Below are 15,663 nucleotides of genomic sequence, written 5' to 3' on the forward strand. Positions count from 1 at the left end.
CAGGGTGGCTATAGTCTTGGTGACCACTGGGACCAGCAGCCGAGGCAACAGGTCCCTTGTGGGGGTGGCTGTAGATCCTGAGTGTTATCTGAGGGCACCCTGGGTAGAGGTGAGGCTGGGCTTCCAGTCAGCAGCAGCTCCCCCTTCAAAGAGGCATGGCCTCTGCAGAAGAGCCAGCTCTCTGGACTGTTTGCAATGGTAGCAGAGGCTGCCTGGTTAGGCGAGCCTGGTCAGACTGCCCCCAAAGTTTCTGCAGATCTAACGGTGACACACACACACACACACCACACACTCACACACCCCACATGTACACACACTCCTCTTTTGTTCCCTCCCTCACTCATGTTCTCGTCCCCTCACTGCTGCCTTCTTCCTGCCTCTGTAGTTGGGTCTGGAGTGTTATTGACCCGTTCGTGGATGGAGTCTCCTCTCTGGTGTCTGGTTATGTGGCTTGCTCGCTACCACATTGGCCAAACAGGATAAAATTCACCTCGACAAGACATGACACAAAGGGAACAAAACATGAATGTACTCACAATACCGATAACCCCAATATAAGTGACCACTACAGCGAAAAGAGAATTAGAGGAGAGACAGGAAAGCACAAATTATATCAACAGAGAGAACAAAATGACATGAGTCAAGAAATGCATGTTTCTCAATAATGATGTCTAAAACACTAGGTCATGTCATCCTGAATCATTGAGAAACTGAATATTCTAATGTAGTATGATTCAAAATGTGGCCTTTGGACAGGTACCAGTTGGCCTATCATTTATTGATAATATTACAGAAATTAAAAATAACCATTTAGAATTTTTCTTAGCAATTTGACATTATCATAATATCCATGACAATTGCCATGTGTGATCAGTGGACCTATCTTGAACAGAATTTTTGTTGTTGTTCATCCTCCCTCAACTATATATGTTTTTCCCCATTGATTTTTAGAGAGAGTGGAAGGGAGTGAGAGCTGCCTCTCACAGGCAGTCTTACCTTTGACTGGGAATCCAACACATGACCAAGAAACCAACACCTGACCTGTAGGCCAACACTCTAATTGCTGAGCCACACTGGCCAGGGCTCCTTAAACAGAACTAGAGCAGTGTGAGTCTTGTTTTGACTATCCTATACATTTTGGCTAATATGCAAATCAACCAATCACTATATGATGTGCACTGACCACCAGGGGCAGGCACTCAATGCAAGAGCTCCCCCTGGTGGTCAGTGAGCTCCCACAGGGGGAGTGCTGCTCAGCCAGAAGCCCTTAGCCAGGCTCCCAGCTGGCTAGCGCAGTGGTGGTGGTGGGAGCTTCTCCTGACTCCACAGCAACGCCAAGCATGTCCAACTGCTCTGGCTTAGGCCCAAGCCATCAGTTAGACATCCCCTGAGGGCTCCCGGACTGCTAGAGGGTGCAGGTTGGCTGAGGGACCCCCCCACAAGTGCACAAATTTTGTGCACTGGGCCTCTAGTATTAAGCTAAATAGAAAAGTGAATAATGGAACACTTGAAAAACTAGTGTTTACTTTATCAAATGCAATAGAATGTCAAGAATTGTTCTCATTGAGGATTTGTTGCAAATGAGACAAGACACTCTTTTGTACTTGATTGGAATGTTTAGTTTGGGATTCTCAGAATATAGTTTTACAGCCATGGTAGAAATATTTACAATCAAGGTTAAGCTATTTGTGAATATGCTAGATGTATTATATTATTTTAATCTTGCTTTGTGATATTAAAAAAGCACCTAGATCTTATAATAATGTATTAAACAATATAATATCAATGGTTATCTCTCTTACTGAAACTTTTTTTTAAAAAGAAACAATGAGATTAAACTACTTTCATCAATTTTAATTGGGATCACTGCTTATAACCCAAACGATACAAGTGCTTGACTCTTTCCTTTAATTAGATGTATTCAGTTTATCTCATTCTATTCTTCCCTTTCCATTTATTAAAATGTCATAAAACAGTCTAGTTCATATTAATCAAAGCATAAGTAGTCACGGTAAGTTAGGGGCCAGATTTGCCTTAATCTAGCCTATTTTAGAAAACTGTCATAGCACAATTTTGATTCTACTATATCTAGGTACAGAGGCCACATTACAGAAATGTTCATCTTTTAACATTTATTGATCACTTTCAAACATGACTCATTTAACCTGCATACTAATCCTATGTGATGGGTAATATTATTATACCAGTGAAGTAAACAAGGCTTAAAAGGAATATTAACACAGTTCATCTGAGTGTACAGCTGAACATTATTACATCCAGGACTAGTTGACCTCAAAGCCTGTTTTCTTAGTGTCTCTAATATGCTGTCCCTAAGAGAAACCAGTGTTCGATTTCTAGCTGTGCAATGTAATCAGCTCTGTTTTTATTGTGACACTGAAAGCCATACATTCTTCTTATGTTAAAAGAAAAGATGAAAATTTCTGTAATGTGGCCTTTGTACCTTGATTGATTGATTTGCATATGTTGAACTATCCTTGTTCCTCTAAAAAAAATCTGATGTACTATTTTATTAAATGTAGGGGTTTTTTTGTTTGTTTGTTTGTTTTGTTTTGTTTTTTGTTAATCTTCACCTGAGGATATTTTTCCATTGACTTTTAGAAAGTGGAAGAAAGGGGAAGAGACTGAGAGAGAAACATCAATGTGAAAGGGACACATCCATTTGTTGCCTCCCGCATACACCCCTACCAGGCCAGGGATCGAGCCTGCAACTGAGGTATGTCCCCTTGATCAGAATGGAATCTAGGACCCTTCAGTCTACACGCTGACACTATCCACTGAGCCAAACTGTCTAGGGCTGTACTCTTATATGTGTATAGTGACTCCTTATTACTCATATAAAAATGTTTTTTAAATGATGGCAATAGATTGTCTGACACATACATCATTCTGGTCACATTCACTCATAACTTGGCTGGCACTTATTAATAATCTCTTAAAGAAGACTTAATATGCTATCTTAGATAAAATTACTTTACCCAATTAACATGCTATACAACTCCATTAAAATGCCGCTGCACAATTTACATACTTCCCACTGTTGTTCCCTCAGTGTTAAACTTCCAGACTTATAGTCTAATAGATGCACATGATAAGAATTTAAAAGTGTGATTTTAAATAAAATATTAGAAGCCCTCTTTAAGTCTAGGACTTCAAAGACCAATTTTATAAATTTATTTCTCTTAAAATCTACAGAGTAATCTTCTGAGGACTAGTTAGAGGTAGTTTACATTACTCTCTTTAGGAAGCACTTGGCAGGATATCATTGTAACCACAAAGGGATGAGAGCTTAAATTTTTCTCCTTCTGTAACTCTTTGTAAGTTAAGCCATGTTTGAATAGAAGCCCACTGAGAAAAGAGTAAGTGGGGCAACATTCCGATTACCTTTCTAAAACATACAGTGGTATTGAATTCAAAAGGTTGCTCTATGGCTTCCTGGGGAAAGAAACTGCATCATATAAAAGGGCTGGTTTGTACCAAATATTTTTGCAGGCAGAGTTTGGAGAAGTAGTAATTTGATTAGAAACAGAATGAAATGCTGAAAAGAGGAAGTTGGGAGTATGACCAGGGACTGATGAAATTCCTGAAGGCTGCACTTCTAGAGGCCAGAGGAGACACCAGCAGAGGAAGAAATGTGGGCTATTGTGTTCCCCATTTCTAACTTCAGTTACAATTTCTGGAAACCTAAGCATTCTGGACAAAATCCTTACATACGCATTACATTCTAACAGAGCACTAACAGTATTTATTCCTAAAGGTAGAGTAATTTCCATGCGTGAAAATTCCAAACATGGAAAACAAGACATTTTAGAGGTGATTTGCATCAGACATCCTGTAGAAACTAAGCTGCTACATGTCACTGTTATTCAGCATTTATACCAGGCACAGAATATCTATGTCCCAAAATGTAAGACCCGAGCATGAAAACATATGTGTACCTCCTAAACTCTTCTAGTGACTATAGAAAATAGGTAACACCATGGTATATGTGAAGAACAATAGCTAGATTATCTGTACTAATAAAAGGGTAATATTCTAATTAGGGCAGATGTCTTTTGACACCTTCCACTGATCTGTCAGGTCACCTCCTGCCTAGGGAGGCCAGACTGTGGCTTAGGCTGAGGGCTGAGGCAGAGGCAGTTAGGGGTGATCAGTCCGGCAGGGGAGCAAGGTAGGGGTGATCAGGCAGGCAGGGGGGCAAGGTAGGGGCGATCAGGCCGGAAGGCAGAGTCAGTTAGCCTAAATTGGTAGCCGGACATCCCCTGAGGAGTCCCAGATTGGAGAGGGTGCAGGCTGGGCTGAGGGACCCCTCTCTCCCATGCACGAATTTTGTACACCAGCCTCTAGTAATAAATAATTGACTAAAAAAGTATTTAAGATTAAGAGAGTGGTGGGGAGGATGACACAATAGTTGAAAACCGTAAGAGTCAAAAAGTTAGTAAGCTTGGAAAACCCTGTCATCCTTGAGCGTGTAATTTAAACATTTTGCCAAACCTATTTCAGTGTTAGTCCTGAATTCATAAGTCTGGAGTAGAATTCTATCTGTCTGAAGTTCATGCTATTGGTGACAAGATGAAATCATGTGTACAGCTAGGATAAATATAGCAAGAATTCTATCTAGTAAGGCTACATAACAAAAAAGAAAATAAAAAGATGAAAGTATAACTGAAACCAGGTTGTATGGATTTTTTTACTAACTCACTATCAGAAGCTGAAGCCTGATGCAATCTGACATTGCACCAAAATTGAATTTTTATTTAGAGCAAGCAAACAGCACCTTGTGATAGGTGTGATGGAAGATTCTATATGCTAAATATTTCAGTTTTTTATCTAAACTTCACTGGACAGTGAGTTTTTGTGGGGATTTCACTGAAAAATGTTATATCCATGTTTAATCCTTTTCATGAGAAAAAAATGATTGTAAAAGATTCTTTCTACTACTCACACTCAAAATATTAACTTTCTAAAATCCAGATTAACTAGTATTTTTTTTTTACATTGGAATGCCAAACTTATACAGAGCATCTGCAGAGTACATATTATGTGATCCTGAATTAATAGACTCATGAGATTTTACTTCCCTTGAAACAATTCAAAGATAAATTATTCTATGAAACATTTTTCACAAACACATTAAAAGAAGAACATGACTTTGTGGGAATTATAGAATAAGAAGTATTGTGATGAGGAGGAAATTATATGTATACATCTTTAAATTTAGAGAATGCCTAAAAGATAAAGAGTCCCATGCTCTAAGCAATGGAATTTTCACTAAATTCATTTAACAAGTGTTAGTTGACTACCTGCCATGTATAAAGGATTGGACTAAGCATGTTGGGAAAACAAACACTATTTAAACAAGGTCCTTGACTAAAAGAGACAGTAAGCTCAGCTGGTATGGCTCAGTGGTTGAGCACTGACCTATGAACCGGGAGGTCATGGTTTGATTCCTGGTGCAGGGCATATAGGAAGCAGCCAATTGGTGATTCTCTCTCATCATTAGTGTTTCTTTCTCTTCCCCTCCCTTCCTCTCTGATATCAATAAAAATATATTTTAAACAAAGAGATAGTAAAACACGATGGTCAATTTTATATGTGACCTAGGCTATGGTACACAGTTGTTTTGTCAAACACTTTTCTAGATGTTGTGAAGGTGTTTGTGGAGGTTATTAACATTTACAATTAGTTGACTTTAAGTAAAACAGATCACCCTCCCTAATGTGAGTGGCTCTGATCCAGTCAGTTGAAGGTCTTAAGATTTAAGAATGAAGTTTCCACCCAGTTGGTATGGTTCAATGGTTGAGCATCAACCCATGAACAAGGAGGCCAAGGTTAGATTCCTAGTCAGGGCACATGCCTGGATTATAGGCTGGATCCCCAGTAGGCGGCAACAGGAGGAAGCTGATCTATGATTCACATCATGGATGTTTTTATCCCTCTCTCCTCCATTCCTCTCTCTGAAATCAATATAAACATATTTTTTTAAAATATGAAATTTCCCAAGGAAGTAATTCTGCCTCAGAATTTAACATAGAAATACTGCTTGAGTTGCCGGTCTGTCTACAGATTTCAGACTCAAGAATATAATAAAGACTAGAGGCCTAGTGCATGAAATTCGTGCAAGAGTAGGCCTTCCTTCTCCCGGCTGCCAGCACTGGCTTCCCTCTGGAACCTGGGACCCAGGCTTCCCTGGCAGCCCCGGCTCTGTCCCAGAAGGTTGTCCAGAAGGATGTCCAGAGGACATCCAGTCTAATTAGCATATTAAGCTTTTATTATTATAGATTTGTGTCTGAGTTTCCAGTCTGATGACCTTAGCTGTGGATTTGAGACTCAAGACTGTAACATCAGTGCTTATCTGATTTTCTTGTTGGCTGATCTGTCCTACAAATTTCAAATTTGCCACCCCACCCACCATACTTGAGTCACTTTCTTAAAATAAAATATAGACATAAAGAGACAAATGCAGATATATATATATATATATATATTTTTTTTTCTATTGGTTCTGTAACTCTGGAGAAAAATGTTCTCACATAACACTCAACAATTTTCTCATGAAATTATTTTATAATCAAATACTTAAATCTATCAGAATATTGGACCAAATAGCCTACATACTTTGAAATCGAAATCATTCTTGTTTAAACATAGAGGAAAAAAGCAATATGAAATAAAGCTCATCCAACTTAACATTTATTTCATATCAGGAGACAATAATAATTACATAACAAATATATATATTTCTTTTTTGGTATTAATAAAGGCCTCTATATATTTAGCAATTATAAGTGGAACATTATGGATTTGATCAATTCACCATTCTCTATATTATTCTTCCTGCTTTAAATATATATTGGTTAGCTGAAATAGTCTTATATTTTAATGTCAATATCTAAAGAGGCAGAAATTTCTAATTTAAACACACACACAATATTTAATTATTGTTCTCTTTTAAAAAATACCTGATTTTTCTTATCTCTTCCATAGAGTATGGAAATGTTAGTAAAGTTTTGTTTTATACAGTATAAGAATGCTACTTTTCTGTTCTTACATATCTTTTTATTTTATAATATGCATTTCTGCATAATTCCATACATAGAATGATCATAAGATTTCCCGAAGAAATGACGTGCAAAATCTGATGCAGTAAATTAGTTCTTAAATAACTAATTATCCCTGCTTTGTCACTGCAGATGTACAATTGTGGATTAAAGGTTCTCAGATTGAAAGAGATTAACACTGGTGCTTGGTTTCTACCTCCTATTCAACTTTTTAAATAGAAATGTATATATAACTTATATCTATTTATGTATATATAAATTTTTATATATATCAGATATGTAGAGATAGGTAAATCAACATAAACCTATATAGTTTCCACTGTAAATGTTTTAGGAGGAAGTCTGTGTATCCAAAGGTTTTAAAGAGAAAAACATTCAGTTATATAAACTTCACATCTCTTTTGTCCAGACATATCACACTGTCACATCAAGTTTTTGCTTGCTTTATTATTTTTATACTAGTGGCCTGGTGTACAAATTTGTGCATATTGAAAGGAAATTAATTAGAAGAAATATTTTAATATTTCTGTTTCTCCTTTCTCTATAATAAAAGTGTCAAATTATACTTTACAATTAACAATGACAGATGGAAACACATGCGTGCGATTGGTGCCAGTGAGAGCTTCATATGTATCATGCATGCGCAAGTCAACTTAGCCTTTTATATATAGAATAAACTTGCTAAATTAGACCTTCTTTTTGACTTAGCTAAACTTTTCCAGCCCAGTGAAGCACCCCAACTTCTCTTTCAGGTAATTGTCAGTAACACAGCAGTAAATATCAACACGGAGCAGATTATTATTGTAGATCACTGAGGGAGAACAAAAGGTAAAATATTTAACTGCAGCAGTGTTTGACTATACTCTGCACAGTGAGAAAACATGAAGTCATTTTCAAGGTCCACCCTTTCTTACTTCTTTTCAGTTGGGTCAAGTTTCTAAATCTCTGTTTTCAGGTTAATGAAAAGCAAATATCACATGATCTCACTCATTTATGGAATATAATGAACAACATACACTGATGAATAAGAGATCCAGAGACAGTGAAGCATCGATCAGAATGTCAAAACTCAGAGGGAAGGTAGGGGAGGTGCGGGGAAGAGGGAGAAATCAACCAAAGGACTTCTAAGCATGCATATAAGCATAACCAATGGACACAGACAACAGGGGGGTGAGGGCATGAGTGGTGGGGTATTGGGAGGTTAAGGACACATATGTAATACCTCAATCAATAAAGAAATTAAAAGTCAAAAAACGAAAAAGAAAATAGGATGCCACTGAGTCTCCTGTCTACCTACTCCAGGACTTCTGTGAGGATCAAATGAGATGAGGCACTGGGAAATGCTTCACAGACATTTGGTTAAAGAGTAAAACGTTTGCACCTGGGTATAAAGCAAGTCATGTTCCTGGCTGAAGAAATTGCAAGGAGGCTAGTTGCTAGGGAGAGGAAGCCAGGCATCGCTATGTGATATCATTACCCGGATGGACACTTAGCATATTAGCCATATATATATAAATTCCAAATAGCAAAATTAATTAATCTACAGCCATTGAAAAATGTTCCAGAAAAGAACATTCTTTAAGACATGAGTCAAATTGTGTTGAACCATTTACTGTGTGCTGAACCTGTGTGGAACGGCACACAGGTAATGCAGGAAGAAAATTCTTGCCTCTCTCTATAGATATTTTTAATATATTTTATTGATTTTTACAGAGAAGAAGGAACAGGGATAGAGAGTTAGAAACATCGATGAGAGAGAAACATCAATCAGCTGCCTCCTGCACACTCCCTACTGGGTATGTGCCCGCAACCAAGGTACATGCCCTTGATCAGAATCGAACCTGGGACCCTTGAGTCCGCAGGCCGACGCTCCATCCACTGAGCCAAACCTGTTAGGGCACCTCTATATTTGTAAATCAAATTCATGAGGTGACAGTTTTATGATGAAAATATGGATTTCTCAGATTATTTTATTAGTATTAGCAACTGATGTTTCAACTTCTCTGATGTAAACAACACATCAGTATCAGTTAGCTACAAAAGTGTTGATCCTGTAGGAATCAGAGAGAAAATCTCCTGTCAAATTATTTTGCTTTTATTTAAATAATAATTTGATGCCAAATTTTTCATACCCGTGTGTTAGCCCAGATTTCTATAATGTTTTTTTTTTAAAAATATGTATGGGGTATAAAATTGAATGATTTACATTATCAGAAGAAAATATTTTTATTTATCTATTTATTTATACACATAGGCACACACATACCTTATTCAAAGTGGATTTATTTAGTAGTGATATTATATGACTATAAAACAAAAAAAGTTGCATGTATAATTTTAAATGTTTTCTTACTTGTAAACTATAGCTTAAATATGGTAACAATGCTATTCAGAATTTACCCTATAACTAAAATATTTTTAAATTACACATGGTTTCATTTGTTTTAAGCCATCACAGACATATTGAGTTAAATTATTTCCTTTATTGAAATTGAGATTACTTTGTCCTTACAGAATATCTGGAGGCAAGCTGACCTATCTTATCCCACTCTGGTAATTTTTTTCTTCTCATTCTAGGGCCATGGCTTTAAAGTGTAAATTGTTATCTCCATACAGATGTTGGCAAAATTAGGTTTACTGTTGTGAGTACATAAAACACAGAGTTTATTTTTTTATTATTATTCATTAATTATTGCATTATTTACTTGTGTTATAACTGCAAACCTGCTTTTGCCCACTGTCATATATAAATATACAACAATAACACTGACTACTAGTAGGCTGGAAATAAGAGTTGAAAATAAAAGCTGTAAACTATGGCATTGATATCTAATTTTACTCATATCTCAGGGCCATGCCAACCTTAAAAATGAGTATCAAGAGAGGGTTACATGATGAGATATTCCAATAATGTATCTAATTTTGGGTGTTTTGTGTATGTCTGAACTTGTGTGGGAACATATGGTAACAGATACCTTTAGTGTTACATATTTTGGTACACACATATTTATGTGGAGATATATAATTTTTCATTCTTGCAAAACATTGCCCTTAAAATATGTACAATTATATAAGGTACACATAAATAAGTAAATTGATATTTCCCATGTAATTCTAAATTACTCATTTCATGGAGACCTCAGTAAAATGAGATAAGAGTAAAAGGGAACCTGGATTTATAAAGCCATGACTATACCCCAATTCCCACTGGATAATATCTATTTTCTTCCATTTTGTCGAAGTAAACATTGTCTCCCGAAACGAGAGATATTCTAAATTAAAGAGCAGGTAAAGTTATTATGTTACATTCAATGTTGGTATTTCACTCCTATCACCTTTATTTTAATTACAGATAAATAATTGGCAGTATATAATATATTATTTTTTCCTCAAATATAAAACCTCCATTAATAACAGCCAATATCATAATTTTAATATTTTCCTCCAACACATCTCATATATATCTATATTTCATTGTATTTTCAAAACATAATTCTACTTAACAAAACTGCTACCTAAAAATGCAAAGAAATTATTAAAATACTTGCCTGAAATCCAAGGAGCTTTTCACTAGGCTTAATGTGCCTCTGAAATTCACACTCTATGGGTTGTATCACTTTGATTCCATCTTCATAGAAAACATAGAACATGTTTCCAATTCCCAGACCTTAGAAATAAAAACACATTTAAAAGCTCAAAATGAAATTATTAGGAAACTTTACAACCAATACTCAGTGCCCCTCATATTGCTGACAGATCAATCTGCAAAGTCATGTAATGTTAGTAAAGCAAACGCTGTGTGACCTTCACCAAACTCCCAAGCAACTTTGTGATATTAGGCAGACATTCTACCTTATTCTCCCCAGTCTGCAGTTCAGTGCGTTCTGAAATACAACTCAATAATTTAAAAAATATATTTAGATTAATTATAATTGGAAATAATAAACTCTGATACATAATGTCTGATACTTTCTCTAGTTAATTTAGTTGTTAAGGGAAAAAATACATTTGAAAAATTCTATTTATCCTAGTACTTTTACTAGAATTCCCTAGTGAAAATAAAATTGCATTATTTGTAGGAATTTCCTTTATATACCAATTTTTAGAAACAAAAAGAATAAGACTTTGAGATTTCAGAAAATAAACAAATTTTTATAAATATAATCCTACATAGAGGTCTTATGTGTCATTTTTTTATACTAGCAGTGTTTGGACCTATTTCTATACTTTAAAACTTGAATTAATTTGAGGTTTCAGAAAAAACTTCAGTGTACTAACTTAAAGCATACTTTTATTTTTTCACACTGCAGATCTAAGTGTGTGGCATGTTAGATTTTATATCACTTTATACATCCAAACCTAACCGGTGCAGGACACTACAATGAAATACTGGATTGCAGGTGGGGCTAACTGAGGCCTGCACCTGGCAGCTTCTGCATAATCCCGCACACCTGCTCTCTCCCTTTCCTCTGCTTCTGCCTTTTTCCCGCTTGTCCAGGCCTAACTGCATGTAGTCCTTCCTTTTCAGATCCTCAGCTGAGTAGCGTCCTTTCCCAGCTGTATTGGTTTCCATAATCACCTTTATTCAGTCTAATTACACCTTACATGACTCAGTGATAGCATGTGTTCTTTGAAAAGCCAAACCACTGTTGCTTAAAATACTTAAAATCTAAAACCATCTATCTGAAAGGCACTTTATTTAAGTACAAAAAGTTCCTAAGCATTTTTATTTCAATTGAGAATATCTGCAAGGCCTATTAAGTCAAGCCTGAGGATCATAATAAAAGTGTATTAATTTGTAAAATTGTTTGTTGATCTCAAGACATATTTATTCTTATTAAATGTTCTTAGTTTAAAGAGTCACCAATTCTGTCCACCTATCACATGTCTACCTACTAGTATAATTTAGAGGAAAATGTATTCAAACATAATTATGACTTTATTTGTCATAGTGTTTATAACTGTCTTTTGGTATATGAAATTATTTCTATCTAATCATATATATAAATGACTCCAGATTGTTTTGACACAGCTTTATTGTTTTATAAATATTTTATACTACTTATATTTTAATACGTGCAATCTTTATCAGGTAATTAACCATTTTAAGTCCAGAGAGTACTACATTACAATGGGACAATCCTAAATAGCAGAAGAGGCAAGAACTAAATTCAAGTCATATTTTAAAATATATATAACTTAATAGTTGTCTGCTATTCTTTGTAATTATAGTTGTGCATAAAGGACTATAAATTCCAAGCTCAATTAATAAAATTTTAAAAAGTCAGTTTTAATGTAAAAAAATGTTCATTCATATTAGTGAGCTTCCAGTGAACATTAACCTAAGATTGATGTGTGCTATATATCAATGACTATCAATTTAGTCATTTAGGTATTAATTATTGTTGAAACCTATAAACATAAACAAGTAGTAATATGGTGTCTGATGGTCAGATGTCTGTTACATACTATATTCAATGATTATTACAAAGTCCATAGCTTTTTATTAGTTTTTAAAATGTGTATTTATTGTTGAAAGTATTACATACATCCCCTCTACCCCTCCCCCAAATAATCCCCTCCATCCCACTCCCACCTCCTTCCCAGGTCTTCACTATACTAGTGTCTATGTTCATGGGTTATGGGCCACAGAACATTTTTGAATGAACATGACTCTACCCTCCTTTAGCTGCTTCAAAATTGTACTCCACCATCAGGAATGTGAAGATGATTGAATCTGGCACTACTCTATGCCTAGTTTGTTTGTAAACTTTCTTGGAAAACTTCCTGCCTTTTATTACTTTACCATATTCTGTACACAATACAATCAGTGGGATTCCACTTTATTCTTGCACTGATGAAATTTCTGAGCTGTATTTTCCTCTAAAACCCACTTAATCTATCCAAATCACCCTTCCATTCTGAGAGACCATTTTCTTTCTTTTTAAAATATGAATTACACATCAGCATTTTTACCAAGCATAAGCTACTTTTTAGGTTATTGAAGAAACAGACATCATTATGTAAGGTTTAGTTTGTTTTTGCATTTTATTGTTTTAACTGAAATGTAATTCATTGGTGTGTATGAAATGGTTATGCCAACAAAATACCATATATAAGTATATTACTAAAAATAATAATTGTAAAGTGAACAACTATGTATCAATTACTCTGACTTGGAATAAAACTTTACCTATGTCTTTTAGAGTCATCTTTGAGTCCCTCCCTCCTCACCCACAAGAGGTCTATTTTGTCTCTTTTTGCTAGACACATTTTGTTCATCAAAAAGTTCTATTTAGTATTTAGCAGAAGAATTTATAATATTAATATTTGATGCAGATGTGTTTCTTTTTAAATTTGCTGCTATAATATTGTACATATGCACATTTATTATGAATATAGTGGGAACAGAACAATATATATTACCTGATGATGGAAATGTTGATAATTGAAGACAAATTCAGATTTTCTTTTGGGGCATTCATTAGATTTACTTGTAAAGTAGCAACAGCAGATTTGCATATATTCATTATAACTATAAGTTTCTATGTTCTAACCTTTTTTTTGAGAAGGGATGGGAGAATGTAACAGATAGATCAACCCCATTCTCTGGATTCAGACAGCTCTAAGGCAAATCATAGTTATAGAACCAACTGTTGGTTGTGCTATTCAGTCATGAGGTAGAGTTTTCAGTCATGTCACAATTACCTCATCTTAAAATTTGAAGATATTAACTATATTTACATCATAAAGATGTTGTAAGAATATAATGAGATAGAGAAATTAAAATATTTAGCAGAGTTGTAAGATTGTAATGAGATGGAGAAATTAAAACATTTAGCAGAGTGACTGACACATAGTAAGATTTCAAGAAACAAAAACTATCACTATTTTTATAACTGACATTATCTCTTCTTTAAAACATTAGTTGGGGGGGGGGAAACAAAGGGTGAAATGTACATAACCTGAATATGATTACTGTCCTCATGATTTCCTCAAATCTATACTGTGAGATATACTGCTAAATTTCAGTTTTCCATGATGTTAAATTCTGTGAATCCATGAACTGCTAAACGTTCAAATTTATTTTCTTTGAGCAGGTCTCAAAGTTGATCCTTTCAGTGGGTCTACAAAGTTACAGCTGTTTTCATAATAATACTAAGATGTCATGTGTGGGCTTTTTTGGTGTGTGTTTTTCTCTCAGTTTCCCAAGTTAGATTCTCCCAGCAGTAGAGTGCACTTTTGAACAGGCTATAAGACACATGATGTCAAAAGTGATGTCCCAATAATCCACTGCAGAAGTAGATATGGGAAGCTAGCATTTCCTATTCAATCAGACACTTAAAAGATTTGAAAAATATGAGTCCCCTCATTGTTTTCTGAATACATAGCTTTAAAAATAATGTGCTATTTATGGCTACATGCAATGGGCTTATTATAATTACTTTTAATACATTAATAAATACCCACTTAAATTTTTCTGTATTAAATTCTAATATGGTAAACATAAGTGGATAAAAATGACCCACATAGACATAAGTTTATGTGTTCTCAGTCATATTGGAAAGTGTAACAGGGTCCTGTGTCCCAAGGAATTTGATAACCATGTAGGTTTTAATTACCATTCTCTCCTCATTGCTACTTTTTATTGTAGTATATTACAAAGGTTCTTGACTCCAGTGAAAGCTTCATGGCTCTAGTCACAGTAAAGATTGGGAACATGTGCAGGCTGTTTTTCTTTTCCGTTTTCCATCCCCTGGTGAAGTCAGACATATGTGCTTTGTCTTTTACAGGTCGATTGTTAATCTAATAGAGTACTGTGCTCTAGAATGTAATCCATATTTGTTGGTTCCTTGTGAGCTTTCTTTTTGCTTTGTTATTCTTTCGATACAGAAAGAGGACATAAGCAAGAATTACCTGCAGTCTCATAAGAGAGAATTATTTTCCAGGGGATTTTCTAATCAATAATGCACCTTTGAACACATGGAATAGATAAAAAATGGGTGGAATGTGCATTCCTGTCTCAATACTTTGATGATAGCTGCTCAATAATGATAGTGTATTGTGATAATACCAGTATGTTATTTATTATATAGAGAAAATATTTTATTTAATTTATACCAACAATAAAATTTGGCTAATTTCTGATCACTAGATGAATATTTAAGTCAATAACAAAGTAGATTTTTTGGTGTTAATTGCCTTTCTCTGACTTAATTTTACATTACTTTAGCATTTAAGTTATAGTCAATAGCAAATTATAATTCTACAATGCAGCGAGAACTTGTGATTATTGCCTTCCTCTGACTTAATTTTACATTACTTTAGCATATAAATTATAGTCAATATTAATCTTTTCACATTCAAATTATCCTAAACTTATCTTTTGTTGACATATAGAAGAATTCTTCTTTTTTTAGCTAAAGAAAAATATAGGCAAGAATAGATTGTACACAATTGCATTTCTCACATTGATAACTAGGCAGAAGTAGACTTTTGGTTCATGAATGCTCATACGTTTTTGCATCTATACCTTTGGAGCTAAAAATCTTTTCACACACACAGTAGTATCCCTGCATTCCAC

General features: G+C 34.9%; 1 protein-coding gene across 4 annotated transcripts in view; it reads right to left on the bottom strand.

Annotated features, from left to right (window-relative positions):
- The window catches only part of FSTL5 (follistatin like 5), a 596,568-nt gene that overhangs the window by 67,428 nt on the left and 513,477 nt on the right, over positions 1 to 15,663 (bottom strand). For all 4 annotated transcript variants that reach the window (XM_059697754.1, XM_059697753.1, XM_059697752.1 and 1 more), the window contains one exon: positions 10,628 to 10,746. In XM_059697754.1, coding sequence (XP_059553737.1) covers positions 10,628 to 10,746 — 119 coding nt within the window. The remainder of the gene's footprint in view (positions 1 to 10,627; positions 10,747 to 15,663) is intronic.

Source organism: Myotis daubentonii, chromosome 5 (genome assembly GCF_963259705.1).
Source record: "Myotis daubentonii chromosome 5, mMyoDau2.1, whole genome shotgun sequence".
In the NCBI taxonomy this organism is placed as follows: Eukaryota; Metazoa; Chordata; class Mammalia; order Chiroptera; family Vespertilionidae; genus Myotis; species Myotis daubentonii.